This window comes from Kogia breviceps, chromosome 4, assembly GCF_026419965.1.
Source record: "Kogia breviceps isolate mKogBre1 chromosome 4, mKogBre1 haplotype 1, whole genome shotgun sequence".
NCBI classification, from domain to species: domain Eukaryota; kingdom Metazoa; phylum Chordata; class Mammalia; order Artiodactyla; family Physeteridae; genus Kogia; species Kogia breviceps.
In genome coordinates, this window is record NC_081313.1 from 123,113,059 (window position 1) to 123,140,796 (window position 27,738).

Here is a 27,738-nt window from a genome sequence, read left to right on the forward strand (position 1 = left end):
CGTTTATTTTCTCATTTCCCCCTTTAATTCAGTCATCTAAGGTACTTTAGTAAAAAAAAGAATGGAAAAGAAGACTTGTTTTTCTCCTCGCCAAATCTTTGGTTTTATGTATAATGCCATCTATCTCTGTTTTTCCTTTTTTATATCAATTCAACAGTAAGGTAAACAGGAGGAATTTGGATGTAATTTATCTTGGAGCCTTATATTCTATTTGAAATAGCAATGTATGGTGCTAATGAGTATGATTAAAGAAGGGATAGTCAAGATGAAGAAAAGGAGTGGAAGAGTTAGGTAAAATATAGGAGTAAGAGGTGGAGTTGGGGATAGTGAATTGGATTAGGATTACAGGATTTCTACTTCTAAGTCTGTAAAATCTTATTTGGAATTTTAAGAAGCTTATGGTCAGTGACATCAGGATTATCCAGAATACTAAATGGAATTTTCTAATTTCCTGGTAGAATATAATTTGAGGGTAGAGTTGTAGGAAAATTGAACAAATGCTCCTTTTTAAAAGAAGGTTAACAATTTAGATGTTTGGTTATTTTGTGAGTCTTCATGATATGTATATAGTCACCCTTAGAAAACCTTAAGTTGGTCTTTTTAACATGAGAAGAAACAAACATGTCCTTTTATTATGGCCTGTAATGTTGATAGTCAAATACAAGAGTTCTGTGTTGGCCCAGCTGATATTTAACAATGGCAGTTTGGTCTAAATATGAATATATTTGACTTTCTTCTGTTTAAATTGTGTAGTTGAAATTACTTATTAGGGGATGGTTTTGGAAAACAGTCTTTGAGAGTAAAGTTCATATAGTCTAAGAATTGAATTTCTAGTGCTGACTTAGTAGGCTCAGTGATCCTGCAGATAGCAGTGTTTATACTAATTTAAACCTAATATATGCTGTAACTTCCTTAATCAAACGAATTTTTCCATTGCTTTCTTTAAACATTATGGAAAATAAAACTATACATAAACTTTACTCAGCATACATTTTTGATCCAGTGTGTTTGTTTTAGTTTCATTGTTAATAGAAAGTTCAGCTTTAATATTTTTATTTAAAATAGTAATTAAGAAATAAAGGCGCTTTTCAAATATTGGCAGTATTTTGTGTGTGTGTGCGCGTGAACATAGGTATGTTATTTACAAATGCAGGGGTTTAATTTAATTTTTGTCTCTGAATTAGGAAAAATTTATTTTTATGTACTTTAATGGTGAAAAGAATTTATTACTTTTAATTTTTATTGGTACCAAAATAGGTTTAGTTTTTTTTACCCAAAACAAATAGAAAATAAAATTTAACTTCCCAACCCTTTACCTTCAGCCTGTTCCTTTAAAAGTTTTAAAAAATTCACTCTTAATTTTGATTTTCCTCAATTAATCAGTCTTAGTTTTCCAGCTTTTCCTTTCATTCACTTTTTATCACCATTGTAATGCATCATGATGAGTCTTCATTCTTCTAAGAACTGTACGTAATTTCCATTCTTTAATAGAAGTGCTACTCCTTTAGCTGGCTTAAACGATTGAGGTTTCTAAAGTAATCAGCCCATGTAGTCATTAATGATACTAAAGGGGCTGTCTTCTTCTTAATTTGTTAGCCTGCCCCCACAGTGTTCCAAGCCTGTGGCATTCCATACAGCAGGCACTACACATGGATATTTTGTCACTAGTTGAATGTTACCCTCCTCTTCATCTTTGCCCTTTTATTTAAAGTATTATTTGCAGTGGTATTTTGGATCTGTCTCATACTTTATTTTCTTCCTTTTCCTCCCACCCCTCTTTGTCCTATCTTATTCTTTTTCTACTTCTGCATGGTTATGCTCCATGCCTCTGCTTTTGCATGTAGTTCCCACTTAGCAGCAGCACAGAGAAAGTGTCTTGTTAGTGTCATGCTGCGACTGCCTTTCACTGGTGTCTTAAGCAGCGTGGGTTTGATGTCCTGTGGGAAAATGTCCCACATGAAAACACGAAAACTTGTTATGCATACATAGTAATGAAGGGGCTTTCCTTTGTTGAATTTAAACTCTTGAGACTCCTTCAAATATTATCAGCTGGTTTGATAAAAAGGTAATTGATGCTATAATTTAGAATTAGTTATCATTGGATTTGGCACCACTTCCCACAAAATGTCAAACAAAAAGAAATTCTACTCCATCCTTGGTCTTTTTCATTGGAAATAACATTCTAAATTGTAGTGGTAAATTATTTCCCTGAATCCCAGTGGTAGCCGACATACAATGGCAGCTTTCCAACGTATGCTTGCTTATCCATTTTACAGGTGTAGCAATGATGCAAATAGTCAGCTGCCCGTATGTAAAGACAGTCGCTACCACCAAGACCGGTAATTTTTAAAACCATCTTAGTTTGTTTTGTCTGTAAGTTGGCATGGTAGTGAATGTTGTTGTTTATCCTTTTATTTATTTATTTTGCCCAAGTGAGTGGATTTTTTTATATTTTTCTTTTTAATGAGCAGTATAAATGCAGTTGTCATATTTGGCCAACACTTAATTTTCCCAATTGCCTGTAGTATTAGCCTCGTTGGTTCACAAAAGTAAATAAGGTCAAATCACTTTATATCTTAATTTTTGTAATAAGTGTAAACAACTTCATTCTCATATTCATAACATTTAATTTTATTTTTTGACGCGTGTTTTTAAGTTAAATATAAAAAAATCATTTCCATGTGTAAAGTGATGTGATTATGCTTGCATGCTAGTGAGTATATGTGTGTGAATATTTGTGTGTATAGTATAAATTTGCATTTTAAAGCTACTGAAGTTAACTACCTGAAACTTAAATTCTAGTATAGGATTTGAGGGTTTTATTTTTTTTTTCAATTTTGATTCACGTTTTTGATTATTTATAATACCAGCTTGTTTAGCTGTCTGGTGAAAAATATAGAGCTTGGCTTAGTTTTAAAAAAGAAAAAAAAATTGCTCTCTTTCCAGAAAAGTATAAACTGTCAAAGAGTTTACAGGGATATCTCACTTAATCGCTTAGTATATTAAAGTTGATAATAATTTCAGTCATTTATTTTTTCAGTCATTTACTTTAAAATAGAATTTTATTCATATCCTTTTTAGGTACCTTAGAACAAGAAAACAATTTTGCCTCAAGAAGTATGCTTAGTAAACGTGCTTGTTGCCTTGATTTCATTAGAATTTGAGGAAATTCTTCTTTAAAAATTTTTTTAAAAATAAATTTTATTTATTTATTTTTGGCTGCGCTGGGTCTTTGTTGCTGTGCACAGGCTTTCTCTGGTTGCACGAGCTGGGGCCCCTCTTTCGCTGCGGTGCATGGGCTTCTCACCATGGCGGGTCCTCCCCTTGCGGAGCATGGGCTCCAGGCACATGGGCCTCAGCAGTTGAGGCACGCGGGCTCAGTAGTTGCAGCGCATGGGCCCAGCTGCTCCGCGGCATGTGGGGTCTTCCCAGACCAGGGATCGAACCCATGTCCCCTGCATTGGCAGGCAGATTCCTAACCACTGCACCACCAGGGAAGCCCAGGAAATTCTTTATAAAAATATATTTCTATTAATAAGTAGAGAATGTACCATTATTTTTATAATTTACTATGTTATATTTTATTAAGATTTCACTTATAGGTGTGACCCAAATTTCTGACTGTTCTTAAGGTACTTCTTGGGTTCAGTTTCTGAATCTAATTGAATTTAGGCATTAGAAGTAAACCAGGGATATAGATTTAAGTAATTAAATCATAATTTATATGATTTTTTTTGTTTCAACTGGCTCATTCATTATTAATGTTTAGTAGAAAGATTTAGCTCATATTTTAAAGTTTTATTTTGTATCACAATTTGATACTTGGATCTAATTTTTTTATTCTTCTTCTTCTAGGTGTATTGCCAGGAATGGCCCCTCCTATTGTACCCATGATACACCCCCAGGTTGCTATTGCAGCTTCACCTGCTACCTTAGCTGGAGCAACAACAGTTTCTGAGTGGACTGAATATAAAACAGCAGATGGGAAGACATATTATTATAATAATAGAACATTAGAATCAACCTGGGAAAAACCCCAAGAGCTAAAGGAAAAAGGTATAGTTTTAATGACTTGGTGGGACATAGTATAAATAGAAATGCTATTTGAATTTCTGAGTTAATTCCTTTTTTAAAACGTTTGAGGGATTTTCTAGTTACATAGTGTTGGATTATTTATTTTCTCTGAATTGATAAATATGTATTTATTTAAAAAGCCAGTTCTTCTACTTACATGTTTGTCCATCACTTTACCATCTGGAGAAGTTAAATTATATGTACACACTAATACATATTTTTTACTGTTGTCAGAAATTGCATAATTATTCTACTGAATAATTATCATTATCCTTGTTGAGATTGATAGTAATGATCAGGAAGGAATGTGTTTATTGCATATGTTCTGAAGAAAAACTTTAGGCTGTTGGAATCTTGGAGGAAGAAGACTCTTAATTTTCTATTTCACAAGTCCCTGTTTCTGTTTTTTAGTATGTTATCCCTTTCAGCAAAATGAATGATTGCTACAAATGATATATGAATGACCTGAAAGACTTTATGTCCCTCTGAAATCAGTAGTTCTTTTCTACTGACAGTTTCCTGATCGGTATAGCAAGGTATTTGAAGTTGACCATTACATTAGATCAATGATATTACAAGGGAGAACATTTTACTTTTGTGGTTAATAACTAGAAAGGGAATATCTTAACTGCCTAGTCTCTGAAAGTTCATCAGAAGTTACATCAGAACCACTGTGTGATGTTATCTCAATTTTTAATAGAAAAATTAGAGGAGAAGATCAAAGAGCCAATTAAAGAACCTTCTGAAGAACCTCTGCCAATGGAGACGGAGGAGGAGGATCCTAAAGAAGAGCCAATAAAGGAGATAAAAGAGGTAAAGGGCCATTACCTGTTTACCTGGGAGCCAGCATTGATTGTTGGGTACAGTTTACTTGTAACTGAAAATCCATTTGCTGTAGTTTTATTTTTATTTTTTATAAATTTATTTTATTTTTGGCTGCATTGAGTCTTCGTTGCTGTGTGCAGGCTTTCTCTAGGTGAGGCGAGCGGCGGCTACTCTTTGTTGCGGTACGTGGGCTTCTCATTGCAGTGGCTTCTGTTGTTGCAGAGCACGGGCCCTAGGCACGCGGGATTCAGTAGTTGCAGCATGCATGATCAGTAGTTGTGGCTCGTGGGCTCTAGAGCGCAGGCTCAGTAGTTGTGGTGCACGGGCTTAGTTGCTCCGTGGCATGTGAGATCTTCCCGGACCAGGGCTCGAACCTGAGTTCCCTGCAGTGGCAGGCGGATTCTTAACCACTGTGCCACCAGGGAAACCCATTTGCTGTAGTTTTAGATAATTGCTGTAAATCCTGACCTCTGAAATTTTAGGGTTCTTTGAAATTTCTAATTCAGTTTTTCCTTTGAAAGTTTCATTAAATTACTTCTTATACTAAACCAAGATCCCCCTAGAAAGAAAGGACCTTGGACCAGAGCTGATGTCCCCTCCTGACTTACAGACTGGTACATGTTATAATTAGAAGTACAACTTCATATTGGGGAATGATCGTTGTATTTTATTTGTCCTCTCGTGGCATGGAATAATCTCTACAGCACTAAAAGAGCTCTGCTTTTTGGAAGCTTTTTTTATTCAATGAGGGACAAATGGTAGTATTATCAGTAAGGAATTTAGCAGAAAAAAAACAACCTTAAATGAAGAGTTCTCCTCTAATCTTCTATACCCTTTTCCTTATTTCTACTCTTAAACAGATGGTTAGTGAGTCTGTAAGATAGGACCTGCTGCTGATGGGGTCTACTGTTGTGCAATTCGGCTCTGTCTAGGGGGCAAGGATTTAGAACTTATTTAGAAATTCTGACTCAGAGTCTCTCCTCTGTATGCTAGCAACAAACCTTATGTTGGTTGTACTTTAAGGTATTTGCAATGTTTCTTGTATTTGTGGGATATTCAGGTATCGTTTTGTAATATTAATTTAATGGGAGTAACATTTCCCATAGGAGCCCAAAGAAGAGGAGATGACCGAAGAAGAAAAGGCTGCCCAGAAGGCAAAACCAGTGGCTACTACTCCTATTCCTGGTACTCCATGGTATGTACTTGACTTAAGCTGTTTGATTAATTGATTTCCATGCTTGATTATTACATTATTATCCAATAGGAAGAAAAAGTACTTTAAAAAAGCATGTGTCAAATACCTGTTTGCTTATTTATTTATTTTGACTGCGTTGGATCCTCTTTGCTGTGCATGGGCTTTCTCTCTAGTTGTGGTGAGTGGGGGCCACTCTTCACTGCGGTGCGTGGGCCTCTCATTGCAGTGGTTTCTCTTGTTGCTGAGCACAGGCTCTAGGCGTGCAGGCTTCAGTAGTTGTGATACGTGGGCTCAGCAGTTGTGACTTGCGGGCTCTAGAGCGCAGGCTCAGTAGTTGTGATGCATGGGCTTAGTTGCTCCACGGCATGTGGGATCTTCCCGGACCGGGGCACGAACCCGTGTCCTCTGCATTGGCAGGCGGATTCTCAACCACTGCGCCACCAGGGAAGTCCTCAAATACCTGTTTTTATCTACTGAATATTTTTTGGTTCTTGTTTGTTGTATTTTGGGTGCTCAAAATTCAACTGCTGCAGTGTCTTCCTCCTTTCATGGAACTCTCCATTAATATTTATTATTTAAAATTATAGATTTGAACCACTAAGATCATGAATCTACTTTTTTATTGTTTAAAATGTTTTAAAATTGCTTTTGTGTATATTTCCTCATATATGATTATGTTTATAAACTTTGTAAAATTATGTTTTTTTATCTTAGCATTGAATAGTCTATTTTTTCTTTCCTTCTTATGTTTGGTTTTTCCTTTTCTTCCTCTCCGCACATCAGGCTTTCTCTCCTGTTCCTATTCTAACTTATTTAATCCGTGTACAGTCTACACATGGCAATGAGTTGGCTTGTTTCTTAAGCCTTATAACCTACAGATTCCCCTCCAACTTGTTTTCCTTGCTTTTTCCTCGATTTTTTTTTTTTTTTTTTTTTTTTTTTTTTTTTTTTTTTTTTTTTGGTGGTACGTGGGCCTCTCACTGTTGTGACCTCTCCCATTGCGGAGCACAGTCTCCGGACGTGCAGGCTCAGCGACCATGGCTCATGGGCCCAGCCGCTCTGCGGCATGTGGGATCTTCCCAGACCGGGGCACGAACCCGTGTCCCCTGCATTGGCAGGCGGATTCTCAACCACTGCGCCACCAGGGAAGCCCTTCCTCCTTGTTTTTATATTGAAAAAATAAATGTGTTTGTTCTATAGAGTCCCATAGTCTGGATTTTATTATTGCATTCTCATGGTGCTCTTTAATAGAATCCTCCATTCCTGAATTTCCTGCAAGTGAGCAGGCAGTTACAGAGATGTGATCGGATTCATGTTTGATCTTTATCTCATATATTTCCTATTTCAGACCTAGATTCAGCCATTTTCCAAGGAGCCCTGGTTTCTTTTTGTGAGAAGTGGCATTTATAGGCCATGTGGGATCTAGGGATAGTTGTTACTACTGAACTAGTCACTATTTTTAGACCTCTTTGGTAGACAGAGATGGAAAATACATACATTTAAAGATACATCTTAAGTTCACACCATTACTTGCAGTTCAAGTCTACTACAAGATTTTTACTGACTCATCATCTATCTTAATTCAGTATCTCCTTTTCTTCTGAAAACCATCTTTGAGTGATAGCAACATAATTACTCATTTGCTTTTCTCACAGGCAAGACCAGTACTGTCACCAACAGTGTGATTACTGAAGACAGTTTAAGCTTTTTTTTTCCAGTTATTTTTATGTTTAGGGTATATTACTCTAGGGATGTATAGTCAAATCATTGTGTTTTAAAAGCATTTTGGAATAGTTGTTTTTTATGTAGTTATTCTACCAACTTGGTACACAGGCTCCCTTTCAAAAATAATTTTGCAAAATATTTACTCAGTTCCAGAATCAAAGTTATGAAAACAATTTGTTTAAAAGAATGTATTTCTAGATTGTGGTTTCGCTGAGTATTGTACATGAAAAGCCGGTAACCAACTCCAAAGCCTACCAGTCTGGAGTTTTGTGGCTGTTATCAGTTTTCAGACTTGGGTCTTTTCTCAGATTATTAAAATTTTCTTTTGGAATTTGTTTAATTAATGCTTTTCTTCATCTGTTTCTTTTCCCCTTTCTGGAACATTTGTAACTTGCTTGTTGAGTATCTTGTATTTATGCTAAATCTCTTACTTTTTTTCTTTTCCTCTTACTATAGATATAACTCTCTTACAGGAATTATATCTATAATTCCTGTACTTTGCTTTGTTATTTTCTCATTGATCTGATATGATATTAGATGAATGCATACCAAAAAACATACAATATAAAGGAATTACATGAAGTAAAAAATTACAGAATTCCACCATCACCAAGCCCTTCCTCGTTAGTAAAAGTTTGGAACATATGCTTTCTGTACCTTTTGCTATATTGTGTTTTATGCATGTATGTGTAGAGATGTGTGTGTGTTATACATGCACGTTACAGTGTCTTTAGAAAGTATATTATTTCTGAATTTTTTAGTAAATATGTCCTAGACTTTTTTCAATTTTAGTACATGTAAATCTGTGATAGTGTAGTTTTCTGTTGTATGAAAATAGGTAATTTGCCTACACATGGGTGATTAGGTGGTCTTCTGTTTTTGTATTGTTTGTTTTTTTGTTTTGTTTTGTTTTTTGCCCTGGCATTATGAAAGTTGCTGTTTAGGGCATCCTTTATACATACATATTTCTTTGTGAACACATGCAAGTATTTCTGTTGGATTTATTTCTAGAAGTGAAATTGTTGAATCAAGTGATAAAGCTATTTAAAATTTTGGTTAATATTGCTAAATAGACCTCAGAAAGGGTTTTTTTTTGTGGGAAGAAGGGGGTGTACCAGTTAATATTCCCAGCAACAGCCTGAGCATACGAGTTTTCTCTCACTCTCACCAGTGTAGGGATATTCCTTTTAAATCTTTAGTATCCTGATAAGAAAAGAAATCTTTTATGTTTCCAGAATGTTGGTATAATTGAACCTATTTTATGTCTATTGGCTGTGCATTGCCTCTTTACAGTTTTTGCTCATCTTTTTATGGACTTGTCTTTTTCTTATTGGTGTGTGGGAGCTTTTTATGTATTCTGCTTTTAACTCTGACATAAAGAACTCACACACCTCAATAATATGGAAAACAATCCAACAAAAAAGTAGTCAAAAGACATGAACATGTACTTTATAAGCGGCACATGTGAAGGAAGCTCCTTGTCATTAGTACTCAGAGAAATGTAAATTAAAACCACACCTGTTAGAATGGCTAAAAGTTTTGAAAACTGGGCATGCCAAATGTTTTAGAGGATGGTGAGCAGCTGAAACTCTCATGCACTGCTGATGGGAATTTCAAAATGGTACGACCACTTTGCAAAGCAGTTGGGCAGTTTCCTAGGAAGAATATATAATAAATAATTCAGCCATTCCACTTCTATTTATTCGAGAGAAACAAAAATATATGTCTGTACTTTTACAAGAACGTTCGTAACAGTTTTATTTGTAATTTATTTGAGCAGTTTCCAGTTTTTGGATATTACAAATAAGCAGGTATCTAGGAGTGGAAAAATAGAAAACTAGAAACACCGCAAATGTGCATCAACAGGTGTATGGATAAACAAATTGTGGCATGCTACTCAGCAATAAAAAGGAACAAAGTATAGATACATTCAACAACATAGATGAATCTCAAAGTCATTACTGCTAGGTGGAATCTTTCATGGAAATCTTTTTTGTCATGGAATCCAGCCAAAAACCAGGGCTTACTGATCCTAGGGAATACAAAATACTTCTATTTTTGATCTCTTTATACTTAATTTAAAGGCAGGAGTTGGTGGTGGTTGAGTGTAATACATTTTCATCTTATTATTCAATGCAGAGTCCTTTTCAAGAATTTCCATTAGAACCATCCTGACACACTTAAGCGATCTTGTTAGATGTTTAACTTTATTGGGAAAAAACTGAGCCTAAACTTTTGATACCAATTTCTGAAACACTGATCCATATTAATAGCAATAACTACTTTGGGATGGAGGTGCTATTTCACTAACTTGGGTTGGCTTCAAAATACCTAGGTGTGCTAATACAGCTCCAATGGTATTAGCAGTAAATGTGGAGTGAGAAGCTGTCAGGACATTTCAGCATTAATAGAAAAACTATGGACAAAGAATTCTTGTGTCACAAAACTACCCTGTGCTAATAATATGCATGATAAAGTGATTAGGGGTGAAGTGTACTGATAATCTGCATTTTTTGTGTGTGTTTTTTTTTTTTTTTTTTTTTTTTGCGGTACGCGGGCCTCTCACTGTTGTGGCCTCTCCCCTTGCGGAGCACAGGCTCCGGATGCACAGGCTCAGCAGCCATGGCTCACGGGCCCAGCCGCTCCGCGGCATGTGGGATCCTCCCAGACCGGGGCACGAACCCGCATCCCCTGCATCGGCAGGAGGACTCTCAACCACTGCGCCACCAGGGAAGCCTGGCATTTTTTAATGTATCAAGAAAAATAAGACTGGCAGATGCATTGATGGAAGTATAGATAAGTGATAAAGCATATATGATAAAATGTTAAATGTAAAATATAGATGGTCAGTATATAGTGTTCATTGTTCTAGAAACATTCTTTCGATATTTCTGTATGTTTCAATTTTTTCATAATATTAGGGGTAAAAAACGATGGAAACAAAAGGAACCCTAGAAAAGCAGCAGGCGATTGATATAAATATAAATAAAGTCCCTGTGCCACTATAGGTAAATACAAAAGTTTAAATACTATAAGTTCAAAGGTAAATTTTTCATAAATTAAAACCCAACACAGATTACAGACAAATAAAACATGGCAAATACAGGCAGCCCTCAATTTGCACTTTGTATGGGACTGTAAAAAATTTATGGCAGGCTAAATCTTTGTGATGCAATCTTATTAAGCAATGGAAAAAGTTACAGTTCTCAATGACCTTAAAAATTTTTGTCAAAACATTAAAAACTCTCTTAGAACCAGAAACTAAAGCTTGCTGATCTAGGAAATATAAAATGCTTCTAATTTTGACCTCTCTTTATTCTGAAAACAACAGAAAAATGTCACATTGATGCTCTGAAATACCAGGAAAAGAATTCTAGTATAGTTAAGGAAAACATGGAACTTCATGTTTTACATTTAGCTTCTTATCTCTAAAGAAATAATAATTTGAAGAGCAACATCTAAAGATATCAAAAAAATAAACTAATAAAATGTGATTATCCAAATGAAGTAGTATACTTGCTTAGCTGAACAATTTGTTTAACTTAGAATTAGCACTTATAAGAAATAGAAAATAATAAATTAGGGAATTAAGGTTACACTGATAGTACATTCCTTCATCGACAGAACTTGGAAGATAATTTGGACAAGTGGTTATCTTTCATGTATTCAGATGGACTGTAAAAACACTAGGAACCATATAGTTGCATTTTTGGAGAAGGAATGGGGTGCTTCCTAAGAAAGACACAAAACCTAGAAACTGTAAAAAAAAGTAAATAAATTTGACCTCATAAAAATATAAAGTTTATATGTGGTAAGGTTTCATATATTAATTTTGTAGATTAGACTCTTGCTAAATGCATTTATTACTGTTTTGTAGATTCTCTGGGATTTTCTACATAAATAATCGTATCACCTGCAAATGGGAGCACATTTATTTCTTATTCTCTGATCTTTAATACCACTTATTTTTCTTTTCTTATTGCTAGGACTATCATATCAGAGCAATGCTAAATAGAAGAGGTGAACATCCCTGCCTTATTCGCCATGTAGAATGAGAAAATTCAATCTTTTTAAAAAATTTTATTTTAATATAAATTTATTTATTTTTGACTGTGTTGGGTCTTTGTTGCTGCGCGTGAGCTTTCTCTAGTTGTGGTGAGCGGGGGCTACTCTTCGTTGTGGTGCACATGCTTCTCATTGCGGTGGCTTCTCTTGCTGCAGAGCATGGGCTCTGGGCTCGCAGGCTTCAGTAGTTGTGGCACACAGGCTCAGTAGTTGTGGCTCGTGGGCTCCAGAGCGCGGGCTCAGTAGTTGCGGCACACGGGCTTAGTTGCTCCGTGGCATGTGGGATCTTCCCGGACCAGAGTTCAAACCCGTGTCCCCTGCATGTTGGCAGGCAGATGCTTAACCACTGCACCACCAGGGAATTCCGAAAATTCAGTCTTTTACATCAGTTACAATACTAGCTATAGGGTTTTTTTTTAAATTTGATAGTGTTTTTATCATAAACCTGCATCTTTCGAAATGGGTTTTTCTCCATCCTTTTAATATGGTGAATTACACTGAGTTTTGAATGTTAAACTAGCTTTGCATTTCTGGAATAAACCTTGTCATGGTAGATTAATCTTTTAAATATATTGTTGGATTTGATTTGCTAATGTTTGATTAAGTATTTTTGCGTCTATACTCCTGTGGGATATGGATCTGTAAGTTTCTTTTGTAATGTTTTTGTTAGGTTTTGGTGTTAGGCTTATGCTGGTTTCATGTGGTGATTGGTGATTTCCATTCCTCTGTTTACTTAAAGTTTGTAAGATGATAGTACTTTTTCCTTAAGGTTTTATAGAATTAACAAGTAAACCATCTGGGATCAGTTTTCTTTTTGGGAATGTTTTTGATAGCAAATTAAACTTCTTTTTAACAGTTATAGGACTATTCAGTTATTTTTGTTGTTTCTTCTGTCAGCTTTGGTAAGTTTTTCAAGAAATTTGCTTATTTTATCTAGGTTGAATTTGTTCTAATTATTCTCTTAATATCCTTTATTTTTTATATATATTTTAAAAAATATTTTCTTTATTTTTTCTTTTGGCTGCACTGGGTCTTCCTTGCGGCGCATGGGCTTCTCTCTAGTTGTGGCTAGCAGGTTTTCTCTCTCTAGTTGCACCGTGCGGGCTCAGTTGCCCCATGGCATGTGGGATCTTAGTTCCCCAACCAGGGATCCAACTTGTGTCCCCTGCATTGGAAGGCACATTCTTTACCACTGGACCATCAGGGAAGTCCCCTCTTAATATCCTTTAAATGTCTTTGTTCTTAATTATTTTCTTAATATCCTTTAATGTCTGATCTGTGGTGATAACCCCTTTTTCTTTCCACGTAGTGGTGATGTGTTCTTTTTTTTTTTTTGGATCAGTCACCAGAGGTTTGCCAATTTTGTGGTCTTTCGTAAAGACCACAGCTTTGGGGTGGTTGAGCCCCTCCTCCCTTTTCCTTCTCTTATTTCCTTTTTTCTAATTACTTTGGGTTTACTTTATGCTTTTTCTAGCTTCTTATGATGTCCTCTTAGGTCATTAGTATTAGTTCTTTTCTAATATAATCATTTAAAGCTTAACATAGTTTCCTTTTAAGCACTACTTTAGCACCAACCTACAGATTTTGATATGTTGTATTTTCATTACCATTCAGTTCTTACTATTATGAAATTTACTTTTTTTTTTTTTTTTTTTTTGTGCGGTACGCGGGCCTCTCACTGTTGTGACCTCTCCCGTTGCGGAGTGCAGGCTCAGCGGCCATGGCTCATGGGCCTAGCTGCTTCGCAGCATGTGGGATCCTCCTGGACCAGGGCATGGACCCGTGTCCCCTGCATCGGCAGGCGGACTCTCAACCACTGTGCCACCAGGGAAGCCCCTGAAATTTACTTTTTGATTTTGTCTTTGACCTCATGTATTTAGAATTAGAAGTCTGTCCTTTCATTTCCTTAATTTGGGGTTTTTCTAGGTATTTCACTGTTACTGATAATTGTGGTCAAAGAACGCACTTTCTTTGGTTTTGATACTTTAAAATTCACTGTCTTTTTTTTTTAATTGTTCAGCAGATGGCCTTTAGTACTGTTAGTTTTGGGGTTTGGTTGGTCTGTCAGTTGTTGAGAGAGAGTTCTATTAATCTTTTATAATAGTGGGATTGTGTATTCCTCTCTAATTGGTCCAGTCTTCATCTATTTTTAAGCTCTGTAAATAGGCTTATATACATTTTACAGTTGTTATGTGTTTCTGATTGTCTTTTTTTATCATTATGAAATGACCCTATTTATCTCATAATACCCTTTGTCTTCATCTGTTATTAAAATAACCATGCCTGCCCTAATGTTGTGTGCATGGTATATCTTTTTCCGTCCATTTACTTTCATCCTTTCTATGACTTTATGTTTAAAGTCTGTGTCTTAAGACAGCTTATAGTAGTGTTTTGTGTTTTTATTCACTCTGTCAATTCTGATGCAATTCATGAAATAAATAGAAGAGAAATAGGAAATCAGAAATAACAGAATATAATAACAAATTAAAGCCACATTGGAAATAGTAAAAAGGTGAACAGACTCTGCTTGGTACATAGTCAAGAACAAGAAGAAACATTTGAGAAAGCTGAGAAAAATAAACAGAACCAACCACATGAATGTAACTTTTGGTTGGCTTTAGATCTGTTATTTTTTCTGTCTTCTCTATTTTTGTTCCTCTGTTCCCCCTTTACTACTTGCATTTGAATTATTTGAACGTTTTCTAACATTCCATTTAACAATTTATCTGTTGGCTTTCTGGTGATATCTCTTTGCATTAATTTTCGTTGTTCTAGGGATTACAGTATACATACCTAACCATTATAGCCTACTTAGAGTTATTATTGTACCACTTCACATAAAATCTGGAAACCTTGCTACCATATAGGTTCATTTTGAATAATTTTTTATACATATTTTGAAGAACTTAAGAGGAAGAAATATCTTTGATACTTACCATTTCTGTTGTTTTCCCTTCATTACTAAAGATCCAGGGTTTTGTTTTGTTTGTTTGTTTTTGAAGAACCATTTCCTTTCAGAAAAACTTTCTTATAGGGCAATTAGGATGGAGATGAAATCTGTTAGTTTCCCTTCATTGGGGAATGTCGTCTTTTCCCTTGTTCCTGAAGGATATTTTTGCTGTATATGGAGTTCTAGGTTAGCATTTCCTTTTTCCAGAACTTTAAGGATGTTGTTTTACTGTATTTTTGCCTCTGATTTCTGGTAATTAATTCACGATCATTGGACTTGTTTCCCTGTTTGTTTTGTGCCATATTCTTCTTAGCTGCTATCAAGGATTTTTCTTTATATTTGATTTTCACCTGTTTGATTATGTGTGTCTAAAAATGATTTTCTGGAAGTTTATCCTGTTTAGGGGTTCACTGAGCTTCCTTAGTATTTATGTCTTTTACCAAATTTGGAGATTTTGGGGAGCCATTTTGTCTTCAAATTTTTTCTGCCCCAATATTCTCTTCTCCTTCTGGGATCCCAATGATGTGTCTGTTAGGCATTTTTTTTTTTTTTTTTTTTTTTTTTTTTTTTTTTTTTGCGGTATGCGGGCCTCTCACTGTTGGTGGCCTCTCCCGTTGCGGAGCACAGGCTCCGGACGCGCAGGCCCAGCGGCCATGGCTCACGGGCTTAGTCGCTCCGCGGCATGTGGGATCTTCCCGGACCAGGGCACGAACCCGCGTCTCCTGCATCGGCAGGCGGATTCTCAACCACTGCGCCACCAGGGAAGCCCTCTGTTAGGCATTTTTATATAGTCCCATAGGTTTCTAAGACACTATTCATTCTTTTTTTTCACAGTTTCTCTGCTGAAAACTTCTGTCTTCGTTCATTTCAAGTTTTTGCTTATCTTTGTTTTTGTTTTTCTTATCTCATGAGACGTAATTATAACTGCTGCTGTAAAGTCTTTGATTATTTCAACAATAGAGGCTTTGTTTGATAATTTCAACATCTAGGTCACCTTGATGGCTGCTGTGGATTAACTTCTGATTATCTGGTCATAAAGATCTGGTTTCTGTTAGAATTTTAGCTGCCTGTGCTACTGTCCCTGTGCAACTAGGGGCCACCTCAGGGCAGAGGTTTGAGGGAGGAGGGGAAATTTATACCCTTGCTTCTCTAAATTTTTACTCCATACGTTTGTTTATTTTTTAAAAAAAACCTTACAGAGTTCTCATGTACTTGTTTTTTTCTATATTGTTTCTGAGTTTCTAGTTGTAATAGGAACAGTGGGCTGTAGTGGGCTACAGTGCCATAGCACAGTAGAGACTTCTCTTTATTTTTCAATATTTGATATAGTCAAATATTAAAGCCTTCATAAATGATTGCATTTGAGTTTGTAATCTGGTTTGGTAAGAAACATTGAGAAGTATTATGTAACACGTAGGGTGCCGTGGTTTGTTCTTTAGCTTCAGAACGGCTTAATAGCATTATTTTTTGCTAGTAAATTCATCTTTTGTGATAGGTTAAAATTGAGTGTGCCAGACTTAAGTTCCTGAGCACTCTAAATTCTGACCACAAATTGCTTTGCTTTTCCTGGTTTTCTCCATAAGTATGTTGAGCTGCTATTTTACCCTTAGCCAGTCAGCTCTGTTCTGTTCTAAAAATCATATTTTGCTCTCTATAAGTAACTAATAATAATACGAGTGTGTCCTTCCCCGCCACCACATCCCCTTTTGGTTGCATGGTAGTAAAAGACCTAACTATAAAATATTGTTTCGTAACATAAGAAAATAATGTTTGAATCAATTCATAGGTGTGTTGTTTGGACTGGTGATGAGAGGGTCTTCTTTTATAATCCTACTACCCGTCTTTCTATGTGGGACCGACCTGATGATCTGATTGGAAGGGCAGATGTTGACAAAATTATTCAGGAGCCCCCTCATAAAAAAGGAATGGAAGAAGTGAAGAAACTAAGTAAGTTTTAAATTAGGAGTTACCCTCTAATTTTAATATTCTTTTAATATTTTTATGGAAAATGTGAGGCAATTTAGAAATCCTCTCTGTTTTCAAGGAATATAAGAAAAGGAATATTTGAGAAATGGAAAGACTGCTCTTCTAGGTTGAGTTCAGTAATTTAAAAAATAGAGAATTTGAGTAGAATTATGTTTTGTAAAATATTATATATATTTTTTAAATTTCTTGTCCTTTTCAGGGTTGTCAGTCCAAGATATGTAGGTACTGCTCATGCTTGCCCCATGCTTATTAAAATGCTCCTCAGTGAGCCTTTTAGCACCTTTTGTGATTAGTAATATATATTTTGAAATAATCAAACTGTACAGAGTATTTTTAAAATAAAGTTTACTAAAGTTTTGTAAAATAAAAATGCAAAGGTATTTTAAACTTGATGAAGTTTAGGGAAGGTAAGCCTTATTCCTGAGACTAGGGAGACTCCTGCACCTTATTAAGAGATAATCTTTTAATCTACTTTATGCTCAGATAGCATTTCAGTATATATGATATATAATAAATATTTGTACATACTTTTATTGCATGTGTTTTATTGGTTATTTGCCATTGTATTGATATGATTGTGTTTTTAAAGAACCCCCTTGTGTAGTATAGAAGCATGATAAATGATCATTTAATACTTCAATTGAAACAAATCCTGGTATGTCATTTATAATAATTGAGAAATCTTCGTAGATTGTGTATACGTGGTACTAACATTTTTTGCATACTAGTGATTTCCATATTAGTGAAACTTCATCTGCCCGGTGCAGAAGATACAAGGATTTGATTCATTTATTTGATGAATACATGTGTTAATAAACATTTCAAGATGAATCAAAGATTTAACGTAAAGGAAAGATGAATAGAGGAGGTGTAGAATTATCATACTTTGTTTAATGTTTTGTAAAGAAGTGTTATGAGATAGATATGTAAACAGTAATTTTTTTTAAAGAAAATATTGTGTACCATGTGCATATAACTATTCATAATATTTGAAATGTTTTTTTTGCCAGGGCACCCAACCCCGACAATGCTGTCCATCCAAAAGTGGCAGTTCTCTATGAGCGCAAGTGAGTGAACTATAAGTTGCAGCTTTAAAAAATGCTGCTAACACCAGTGTTCCAGTAGTGGTTAGTGGAAGGATTCATACCTAAATATTTAAATTTTTGCTTGCTTATTTTTATTCTGATAGTTTAATTAAATTTTCTTATAGTTAAAGAAGAACAAGAATTAATGGAAGAAATGAATGAAGATGAACCTGTTAAAGCCAAAAAACGGAAGTAAGTAATACAGTTTATGTAATTGAGATAGATTTTTACCTTTTAAAAGCTGTGATTAGGCTCAGTCAGTTCATGATTGGGACAGGTAATGTGTGTGTGTTAGGAGACAGAAGTCATGATTGCTCTCTTTAGGCCTGTTATTAAAAAGCTTTGCTTCAGGATGTAGAAATGGTGTCCCTTCTGTTGCTAGATGTGCGAAAGATTTGGTTATTTAAATATGTATTATGAAGTCAAATGATATTTTAGGAGTTAGTTGATAAATTATTTTCAGACATTCATTATGCCTGAATTTTATAAAAATGTTACCTCCCTAATGTAGACCCCAACAGACACCATTTAAAAAATCTGATAAATGTAGACCCAGATTTCTCTCTTTTTATATACTGGTCACTTCCCTAGTCCTTGTGTCCATGGTCGTTACTTGGAGGGAACCCATCAGCTTATTAGAAAGTGCTCTGAGAGAAAGAGAGTGGTATAAGTGGAAGTATTATCTTGACCAGTGCTTGGTAAAATATGAATGTAACTAACTATGGGGGGTGAAAGGGTGGGGTAGAGGGTGTTTGTGTATGGGCCGGGGAGGCATGGGACCATTATTTAGCAGCAAAAAGGAAAGTTTGAAGATGTTACTATGGACTGGTTTATCATAGTTCTTATCTGAAAAGGACAGATTGAATGCAGCCAAGTTATGGCAAAGAAATCAGTAAGACAACCCCTGTCAAGGGTGTTTTAAAAAAAAAAATTCTTTATTGGCAACAATGTTATAGAAAGTAAGATATTAAAGAGTCACTCATAATTGACCACAGTAACAACAGCTGTTTGAATTTTTACAGTTGACTTTTTTAGTTCTTGACCAAATGTATAAGTATTTTTATTGGTTGTAATCAACTGAATTTGTGGGTTTTTTTAAAAAAAATGTAGAATAAGACATTTGTTTTCTTAACTATTATAAATGACTGTATTCATTCTGTTTATGTACCATAAGTTTGGATGTTCCTACAATGTTAAACTTTTAGGTTGTTTCTAATTGTTTGTTCTTATAGACAACTCTGTAAGGTTTTTAACTGCTTTTATCAGGAGAATGTCAAAGAAGTCCCTTATGTGGATTGCCCGAGCTTCTCTATTTAGGTACAAAGCTAAAAGCCTATTTTTCCTGGCTTAGTTTTTCTTTATTTCTTTTATTGAGATAGATAGTGATAGTTTGTATTGTGACATTTTCATTTAGTATAATTCTATAAAGGTTATTTGTTTTCATTAGTTGTATTTCTTGGATGTCTTTTAACTCTTTATTTAAATAGTTCTTAAATGAATTATTATAAGAGGGTATATTGTTTGGCAAATTGCTTTTACCTGTTTGTTTTGTGCATATCTTAGGTCACAGACTATCTCGCTAAGTTCCTGCAGGTCACGGACTATATCTTCTATTTTTGATTCATTCCCTAAATTGCCAATTACCTCTCACTATATTTGTGGGCTGGCCTCCTGGGCTAGCCTTCATTTTCCTGTATAGCATGCTTTTGAATTTCCTGTTGTTCTGTTTTCCTAATTCTCTTAAGTTTATGCAGGAGATATGAACCAGTTAATTTTTATACTTAGCAGATCGAATTTAAGAAGGAAGATCTGCTTAAGCACACCTGAATGTTACTGAATTACTTTTTTTGATTATTCACATGAATGGTCCTTCTTCATAGGGCAGAGGTTTGAGAGGTGACTCAATTTCATGTTTACAATCTCACTTGAGTACCGTACAGCAGCAGGGTTGCCCTTAGCCCTGAGGTGCATTTTTGGAGAAACAAGAAGTAGATTAGTCATTGATGAACAGTTCTAATTCCACCTAACTACTCCGGGGCCTATGTTGCTCTCTGGGACCTGTCCTTCAACTTAAATCTCAACTTATCACCCAGAAAGTGAGTAAAAAAAATGTCAGGTAGGTAAGGTATATATCTCACATATCCACTTGGCCAGGTTTGCGGATATTTTCATTTTATTTTCAAAATAAATATTTGAGATTACTAAGACTTATACCAATTTTTATTAGATTAAAAATTGTATGCATTTATAATGTAAAACATTTTGGAAAATATTGTTTTTCCTATATAATTTCAAGAACTAAAAATTATATTCTGTGCTGTTTGATTCTAACATAGAGTTTTAGTGAATATTAGATAAGTTTTTTGTTTTTGTTTTTAAGTAAGGTAGTTCATTTTGTGTATCAGCTAGTGTCAGGGAGAGACAGCACATTAAAGGTATTTTTCATTCCTAACAATGCAGCCACTGTAACATCATTAGAAGCTCATTGTAACTTTATTATTATTATTATTATAGTGAAAGTTGCTTATCCCTTAGAGTTTATTTGAAACCTTCAATATAATTCTTCTTTGCCAAAAATATGCTGCTCAGTAGTGAGTCTTGAATATTCCAGTGACTTTAAGATTTTAATAAGATTCCTTATTAATATTTTATCAGTTGATGCCTATATTTTCTTTTTTATAGGAGAGACGATAATAAAGACATTGATTCAGAGAAAGAAGCTGCCATGGAAGCTGAAATTAAAGCTGCCCGAGAAAGGGCCATTGTCCCTCTGGAGGCCCGAATGAAGCAGTTCAAGGACATGCTGCTAGAGAGAGGGGTCAGAAAACAATCTTTGGGGGAGATATTTCTGTTTTGTATAAGTAATATAAATATGTCTTGCTAAAAGGTCAAATCTAAGGTTAGTGCTCATGTTGTGGGGGGCGGATAAGGGAAGCCTGTCAAATCACTGTACTCTTTCAAACAGCCTTTTTCCTGGCTAATGATATCATGTTTAACTAGATGCCATTTTACTGTCCTTTTAAATACAAATAACATTTAACATTTATTGGGTCATTAAATTTTGGTGAGTAGTATAAGACGAATATTAACATTACAGAATGGTGGACTACGCGAAATAGGTAAGGTATATGTGATTCTTTTAATATCTACAGAATGGCTTTTGGTTAAAGGAGAACTCGTGCTTTATGATATTACTGTTAATGAAGCTTAATTGAGAAGGGATTTCAACCTTTTGATTATGTTCACAGATTCATTTGAGTAAGTAAAATTGTTCAACTTTAAATCCCAACATTGTTCACAAGGTTGGAGCAAGCTTGGGAAATCAAAATGCAAATCTTCAAGGCTTTTTCTGATGTACTGATTTTTAAAATGTCACACAGTAGTCGTTATTTTAATGAGTAATTAAGTGTGTGTTATTTCTATATAATATAGAAATGTTCAGAGCCAATTAGTGTGGAAGTGTGCTCTTGCTGGCCTCCCACTGCTTGTCAGTTATTAGTGATGGAAAAGGCAATGTGGTTTTTATTATGTGTCCTTTTTAAGCAGATGTCCTGTAGATTTCAAGCAAAATTATATGACCTTTCTGTTTTTAGAGCCAACTTAATTATGAGGCAATACATTTTTTTATTTTAAAGGTGTCTGCTTTTTCAACATGGGAGAAGGAGTTACACAAGATAGTTTTTGATCCTCGGTACTTATTGCTTAATCCAAAAGAGAGAAAACAGGTAAAAGGAAAATAACAGTATTTAATGTATATCCCTTGCCAGCACAAATTTTAAAATTAATTAATTAATTAATATAAATTTATTTATTTATTTATGGCTGTGTTGGGTCTTTGTTGCAGTGCGCCAGCTTCTCATTGTGGTGGCTTCTCTTGTTGTGGAGCATGGGCTCTAGGCACACAGGCTTCACTAGTTGTGGCACACAGGCTCAGTAGTTGTGGCGCATGAGCTCTAGAGCACAGGCTCTGTAGTTGTGGCGCACGGGCCTCGTTGCTCTGCGGCATGTGGGATCTTCCCGGACCAGGGCTCAAACCTGTGTCCTCTGCATTGGCAGGCGGATTCTTAACCACTGTGCCACCAGGGAAGTCCCCAGTATAATTTTTAAATTGTAAGGAATAAAGTACGATCCTTTTTTTTTCTAACATAGTACTTTAAGAACAGTTTCATACTTAGAACGTAGTGATCCTTTGTGTGGACATTTCTGCCTCAGATATACTTGAATTTTTTTGCCATTGTGGACATGGCTTTGCCTCATGCACATTTTGTCCTTATGCTTCATACCTACTGATGTTATACCAAGGTTTCAGGGTCATTTTACATGCATTTAACTTAGTTTTTACTGGTCAAATGATGCAAATTTAGAGTAGAAAAATAGCAAAATACAGATGAGTAAAAAGGAATAAAACCTACCTCCAGTCCTTCCCAACTGATAGACCCATTGTTGAACACTTGACCCCTTCCCAACTGTTATGTGCTAATATACATATATATATATATAAATATATATATGTGTGTCTGTATTATAGATAGACAAGACTCATCATGTTTTTATCTCACACACGCTACCCACACAAAGTCCACATCTATTAAGTGGCAACTGTTAAAATGTCTTTTCATCGTAAACTTAGAGTAATAATGGACACTTCAAGGTCTCTACTGAACTAATAAGAATTATAAGAACTAGAGTTAACTTGTTACTGAGCTGCCATTTATTTCCATGATGATTCAGTGACACATACCATTTCATAGTGATTGCTGCTTCCTGTAAAGCATTGCACACTTCCAACTTATATAATTCCTGAATTACCTCGACCACCCTGACACTCATTTCTGTAAAATGGTGAGTATGTCGAACCACTTGCTATAGTGCTGTTGAGCTACACGATTTCATTTGGTAGAAGTAGTGTCCATCTTCCATATTTATAATTTAATGGTTGTAATAATTCTCTGCACAGTTCGTACCATTATGCATGTAGGTCTAATCATAGACATTTTATGAAGATTTGAAATTTACAGTGTGCCAGACATGTATTTTAGACTCATAATAGGAAGACATACTTTCCATATGTATTTGCATCTGTGTTTCATGCGCTGTAGTCTTTTTTTATTTTAAACTATTTGTGTGTGATGGTCTCATTTTCACCTCAGTTGATGGCCCTATCAAAACCTATAAATTATCTTGATTCTTTACTTTTCCCCACTGTGCATTTCAAGTCTTATCAGCAGAATCTACCTCCAAAACCTTTTCTAAATTATTTACCATTTATTTACCTCTTATTTACCATTTCCCTCGCTATACCCTAATTCAAGGTACCATGGTCATCTGTGTGGCCCCTAATTGATCTCCTTGCCTCCTTCCAGTCTTGCTCTCCTCTGTAGTCAAGTTCTTTTTCCATACAGCAGCCAGACTAAAGTTTGACTGACAAATTAAGGCAGTGTTCCCTTGCTTAAAAAATGTGCATTGCATACTATTTCATTTAGGATAAAATTGAAACTCTTTTTCATGGCCTGTAAGATTCTACATACATTCATGTCTGCATACTTCTCAAGCCTCTTATGTTCATTTATTCTAGCCACTCTGGCCTTGATATGCCTTGGCCAATACAGGCATATTCTGGTACTTACTAGTCACTTTTCCTGGAATGTTCTTCCCCTAGGTGTTTGCATAGCTGACTAAATCATTACATTCAGATACTTGACCAGGTGCCTTCTGATTAACCTGTCTCTTGCCTTCTTTACTTTCTTTGTAGCACTCAGAATTCTATCTAAAATTATCTTAACCATCTGTCGTTTCCTACCACAGAGGGCAGGAACTTTGTGTTTTGTTCATTGCTCTGTATGTGGTGCCTGGAACAGTTCTTTAACCTGAATATCTCTGAAGACTTAACTTTAAAACTTTTATGACTTTTACTCTTCATGGCACTGAGTGTTGCAGTTTCTGAGTTAAATTACAAGTGCATATTGAGAACTAAAATTCTTTTTTAATTTTTTTTTTCTTTTTTAATTTTGAAGGCATTTTATAAGCTGGTGGTATTTATTATTAACTCCTTAATAGAGTTACAGTTAAAAATAGAAAACGTATCAAGCGTTATTCTGTTTTAAATAAAAACTCAAAGGTTCTCATACTTTTTGAGTAGAAGTCTTTTTTTAAAACTGGAGTGTAAGGAATGAGGGAACATAAAGCCAATTGTATTGGGAGGCATGGCACAAATAATTAGGAGGAACTTGGAAGCATACCAGAATTTCTAATTTTCTATGAGATGTTCATCTCAGAGAGTGAATCCTAACCTTGATGTGGGATAGCCTAGAGGAGAGGATACAAATTTTTTTCCAGCTTCTGAAAGGAAACAATATAAATTCACTTGGCTTTTATTTGTAATTTAGTACTGTTACAAGTAAGAAAGTATATACTGAGATGGGAGAGGGGTTGGAAACAACACTCTTCTCCACTTCTTTTAGCCTGCACATACTTCCATGAGCTACTACAGTGCTATATTTAGAAGGTTTTGAAAATGACCTACATGCCTAGTAGGGGACTGGTGAGATAATTGTATATATTTCTATATAGCTTTTAAAGATTTGTGGATATATATGAACTTACCTGGGAAGAGGTCTTAAGTATTTAAGTATTTATTTATTTGGTTGTGCTGGATCTTTGTTGTGGCAGGGAGGCTCCTTAGTTGTGGCATGTGTGTGGGATCTAGTTCCCTGATCAGGGGTCAAACCCGAGGTCTTAAGTATTAAAAAATAAAAACTTTTTCTGTTTCACCGTTTTCCAAGATGTGCATGCACGTTTTTAAGGAGCCACAGAATTCTTTTAAGATATGTTTGGAAAAATATTAGAGTGTTTTATCTTCCAGAAGACATTTCTTTCAGAGCCTTCTAACTTTCTTCAGTCTGGACTGGTTGCCCTCTACACCTGATGTAGAGCTGTCAGTTTTGAGGATGACAGCTCTTGATCATCATCCTGGGGATTTCCTTCATCTCTCTTTTACTGTGGAGGGGGGAGTTTACCTGTCTCCTGCATTGTATGTCATTTCTTTCTTGGTTTACTCTCTTTTAATGCATTCCATCTTTGTAGTAGCTTCCTGAGAGAACGTACATGGGAAATAAATTTTTGAGGCCTTATATATTTGAAAACACTTTTATTGTACTCTTTTTGGAATTGTTTGGCTTGTTAAGGAATTTGAAGTTGGAAATCTTGTTCCTTCAGGATTTTGAAGGCATTGCTCTGCATATAGTTTTCAGTGTTATTTTTGAAACTTCTGTTTATTACCTGTTCCCTTGTATGTGGACCTTCTTATTTTTTCTGTAACATGTAGGATCTTCTCTTAGTCTTCAGTGTTCTGAAATTTCATGGTGATTATGTATGGCTGGTGGAAGGGCCCTTTGTGCTAGGCATTTGGTGGCCCTTTCAATGTAGAAACTTTTATCTTTCAATTTTGTTAGATTTTCTCGCTTTGCTTTTTTGATTTGCTTCCAGCTGCTTTATTTTTCCATTCTGGGCCAGAGCATTTGTGCTCTGGGCTGGTCCTCAGAGTTTCTTATCTTTTCTCTCTTGTTTTCTATCTCTTTCTTTTAAAAAAACTTTCTGGATGATTTTCTCAACTTTATTGTCTAATAACCCTTCAGTTAGATTTTTTATTTTCTTTGTCACGTTTTAGGAGTTCTTTTTTTGTTCTTTGAGTTTTCTTGTTTCATGGTTGCGATGTCTTAGTTTTATGAGATTGTTTAGGATTTTTTCTTATTTTTCATTTTCCTGTATAGTCTCTCTTTCCTCCAAGTTTTTTCTGTCTTGGTCTCTTTTTTTCATGTTGGAGAGTATCCTTAGATGTCTTTGTGGACCCTAACTGCTAATGATTAAGAACAAGGCACTAAGATGCTGTTTGGGCACTCTAAGCATCTGGGTGGGCTCTCATGATTGTTGGCTTTACTGTAGAATAGTGGTTCTCAACCAGGGCATTTTTGCTCTAGGGGACATTTTTGTTTGTCACAGCTGAGGATGTGCTGCTGGTATCTTTTGGCCAGCGATGCTGCTGAACATGATCTGGTCCAAAATGTCAAAAGTGCTGAGGTTGAACCCCCCACCCCCTGCCGCTGTAAGGTGATTTAGGCTGGTTTGTTGAGATCCTGCAGAGCAAGTAATTTTTCGGCTGGTTAGACCCTGGATAAGGACTTTTAGTCTCCTTGCTCTTGCTTCATTGGTTCTGAAAGAACTGTGTCTTGATATGTGGTATGTAACTGCTTAATTCCCTGTTTTCTCAATCTGGTACGCCTCATTCTTAATTTATGTTCCCCTAGACCAGAGACAGTGTTTTGCCTTTTAGAGAAAGGGTCAGCAAATTTTTAACATAAAGGGTTAGATAATAAATATTTTAGGTTTTGTGGGTCATGTGGTCTCTGTCATAATTGTGTAACTCTACTGTTGTAGTGTGAGGAGACCCGCAGATTTATGTAAAGGAATGAGCATGACTGTGTTCAAATAAAGCTTTATGGACACTGAAATTTAAATTTCATTTAATTTTCGTGTATCATGAAGTTTTCTGTTACTTTCCCCAACCATATAAAAATATCAAAACTATTCTTGCACTGTAAAGAAAGAGGCAACAGGCCAGATTTGGCCAGCAGATCACGATTTGCTAACCCTTGCTCTAGAGAATAACCCCTTGCCTTACTGAGTTTCAGGAGTGGAGTGCCCCAGATACATAAAGTTGGCAAGGAGGATCTAGTGATTAAACTGCTTCTTAAAAAGCTTTATTGTAGCATTACCCTATCCTTGCTTCATGGGTATCTGGTGCTATCAATTCTGGAGCTGTTTGAGGATTCTCTAATTTAAAAAATTGGTTACTTTGTTTTCTTGACTGCTGGTTTAGGGTCAGCTTTCTTGTGTCTGCCAAATCCTTTATCACCTCTCCATGTGCTTTTCAGCTTCCAGAGTTGCTGTTTCTTTTTTCCACATTTCTCTGTTCTTACTGGTTTGTGACTTAAAAAGTTCATCGTCTTGACTATACATTATTAAGTGGGAGAAAATATATAGAATATGTGTAAAGCAGTATTACATTTTGGGTGAAAATAATTATGTCTTAAAGAGAAGCGAAGATTCTACACTTTGGTATTTAGATTACCTCTATGAAAGACTAACTTGTCAAATTGGTTTATTTTTGTAATAGGTATTTGATCAGTATGTAAAGACCAGGGCAGAGGAAGAACGCAGGGAAAAGAAAAACAAAATAATGCAAGCCAAGGAAGATTTCAAAAAAATGATGGAAGAAGCAAAATTTAATCCAAGGTATATATGGTTTATTACTATCAAATATCAAAGTATGTATATATTTTCTCCTAGATCAGTTGAATATATATATGTGTGTGTGTGTATACACACACACACATCTTTTGGACTGGACATGAAAAACTTCTTGTTTCATTATTGATTTTTGCCTTTCTTAGAATCTTCGTTCTTTGGAGGGAATCCCTGGTGCTCTGTGAGGCATTGGTTTTCAAGAAAGGGTACCCTTGTGTTAAAAGCTTCCCTCAGAATAAGTTTCTTTCTCTGGAAACTGGTAAATGATTAAAAATCTGTCCCTGTCTTAAAGTTTCACACAAAATGAATTGCAGAGTGGGAACATTATTTTGATTGAATTGAAGTGGTGAAGGACCTTTCATTTCAAAAATTTCTAAGTGTCTAGATTATTGTCTTGTCTGACATTTTCATGTAATTGTTAATATATATTGAATATATGTAAAGGAGACAGTTTAAACTTATGTGCTTACCGTTATAATAACAATAATAGCATCAGTTATTGGATATTTTAGATAGATGTATATGCACAT

General features: G+C 35.4%; 1 protein-coding gene across 12 annotated transcripts in view; it reads left to right on the forward strand.

Moving 5' to 3' along the window:
• TCERG1 (transcription elongation regulator 1) overlaps positions 1–27,738 on the forward strand; it is a 59,559-nt gene that overhangs the window by 16,598 nt on the left and 15,223 nt on the right. For 4 of the 12 annotated variants that reach the window (XR_010840269.1, XR_010840270.1, XM_059062997.2 and 1 more), the window contains 10 exons: positions 2,277–2,339; positions 3,856–4,056; positions 4,775–4,887; positions 6,006–6,094; positions 16,621–16,781; positions 17,831–17,887; positions 18,031–18,097; positions 20,588–20,723; positions 21,541–21,630; positions 27,078–27,196. Coding sequence is in view for 8 of the 12 variants with exons in the window: in XM_059062997.2 (XP_058918980.1) it covers positions 2,277–2,339; positions 3,856–4,056; positions 4,775–4,887; positions 6,006–6,094; positions 16,621–16,781; positions 17,831–17,887; positions 18,031–18,097; positions 20,588–20,723; positions 21,541–21,630; positions 27,078–27,196 (1,096 nt within the window). In the remaining 4 variants the exon portion in view is untranslated. Of the gene's footprint in view, positions 1–2,276; positions 2,340–3,855; positions 4,057–4,774; positions 4,888–6,005; positions 6,095–16,620; positions 16,782–17,830; positions 17,888–18,030; positions 18,098–19,171; positions 19,223–20,587; positions 20,724–21,540; positions 21,631–27,077; positions 27,197–27,738 lie in introns of all 12 variants that reach the window. The other 8 variants (XR_009335572.2, XM_059062995.2, XM_059063002.2 and 5 more) reach the window with 3 other exon arrangements.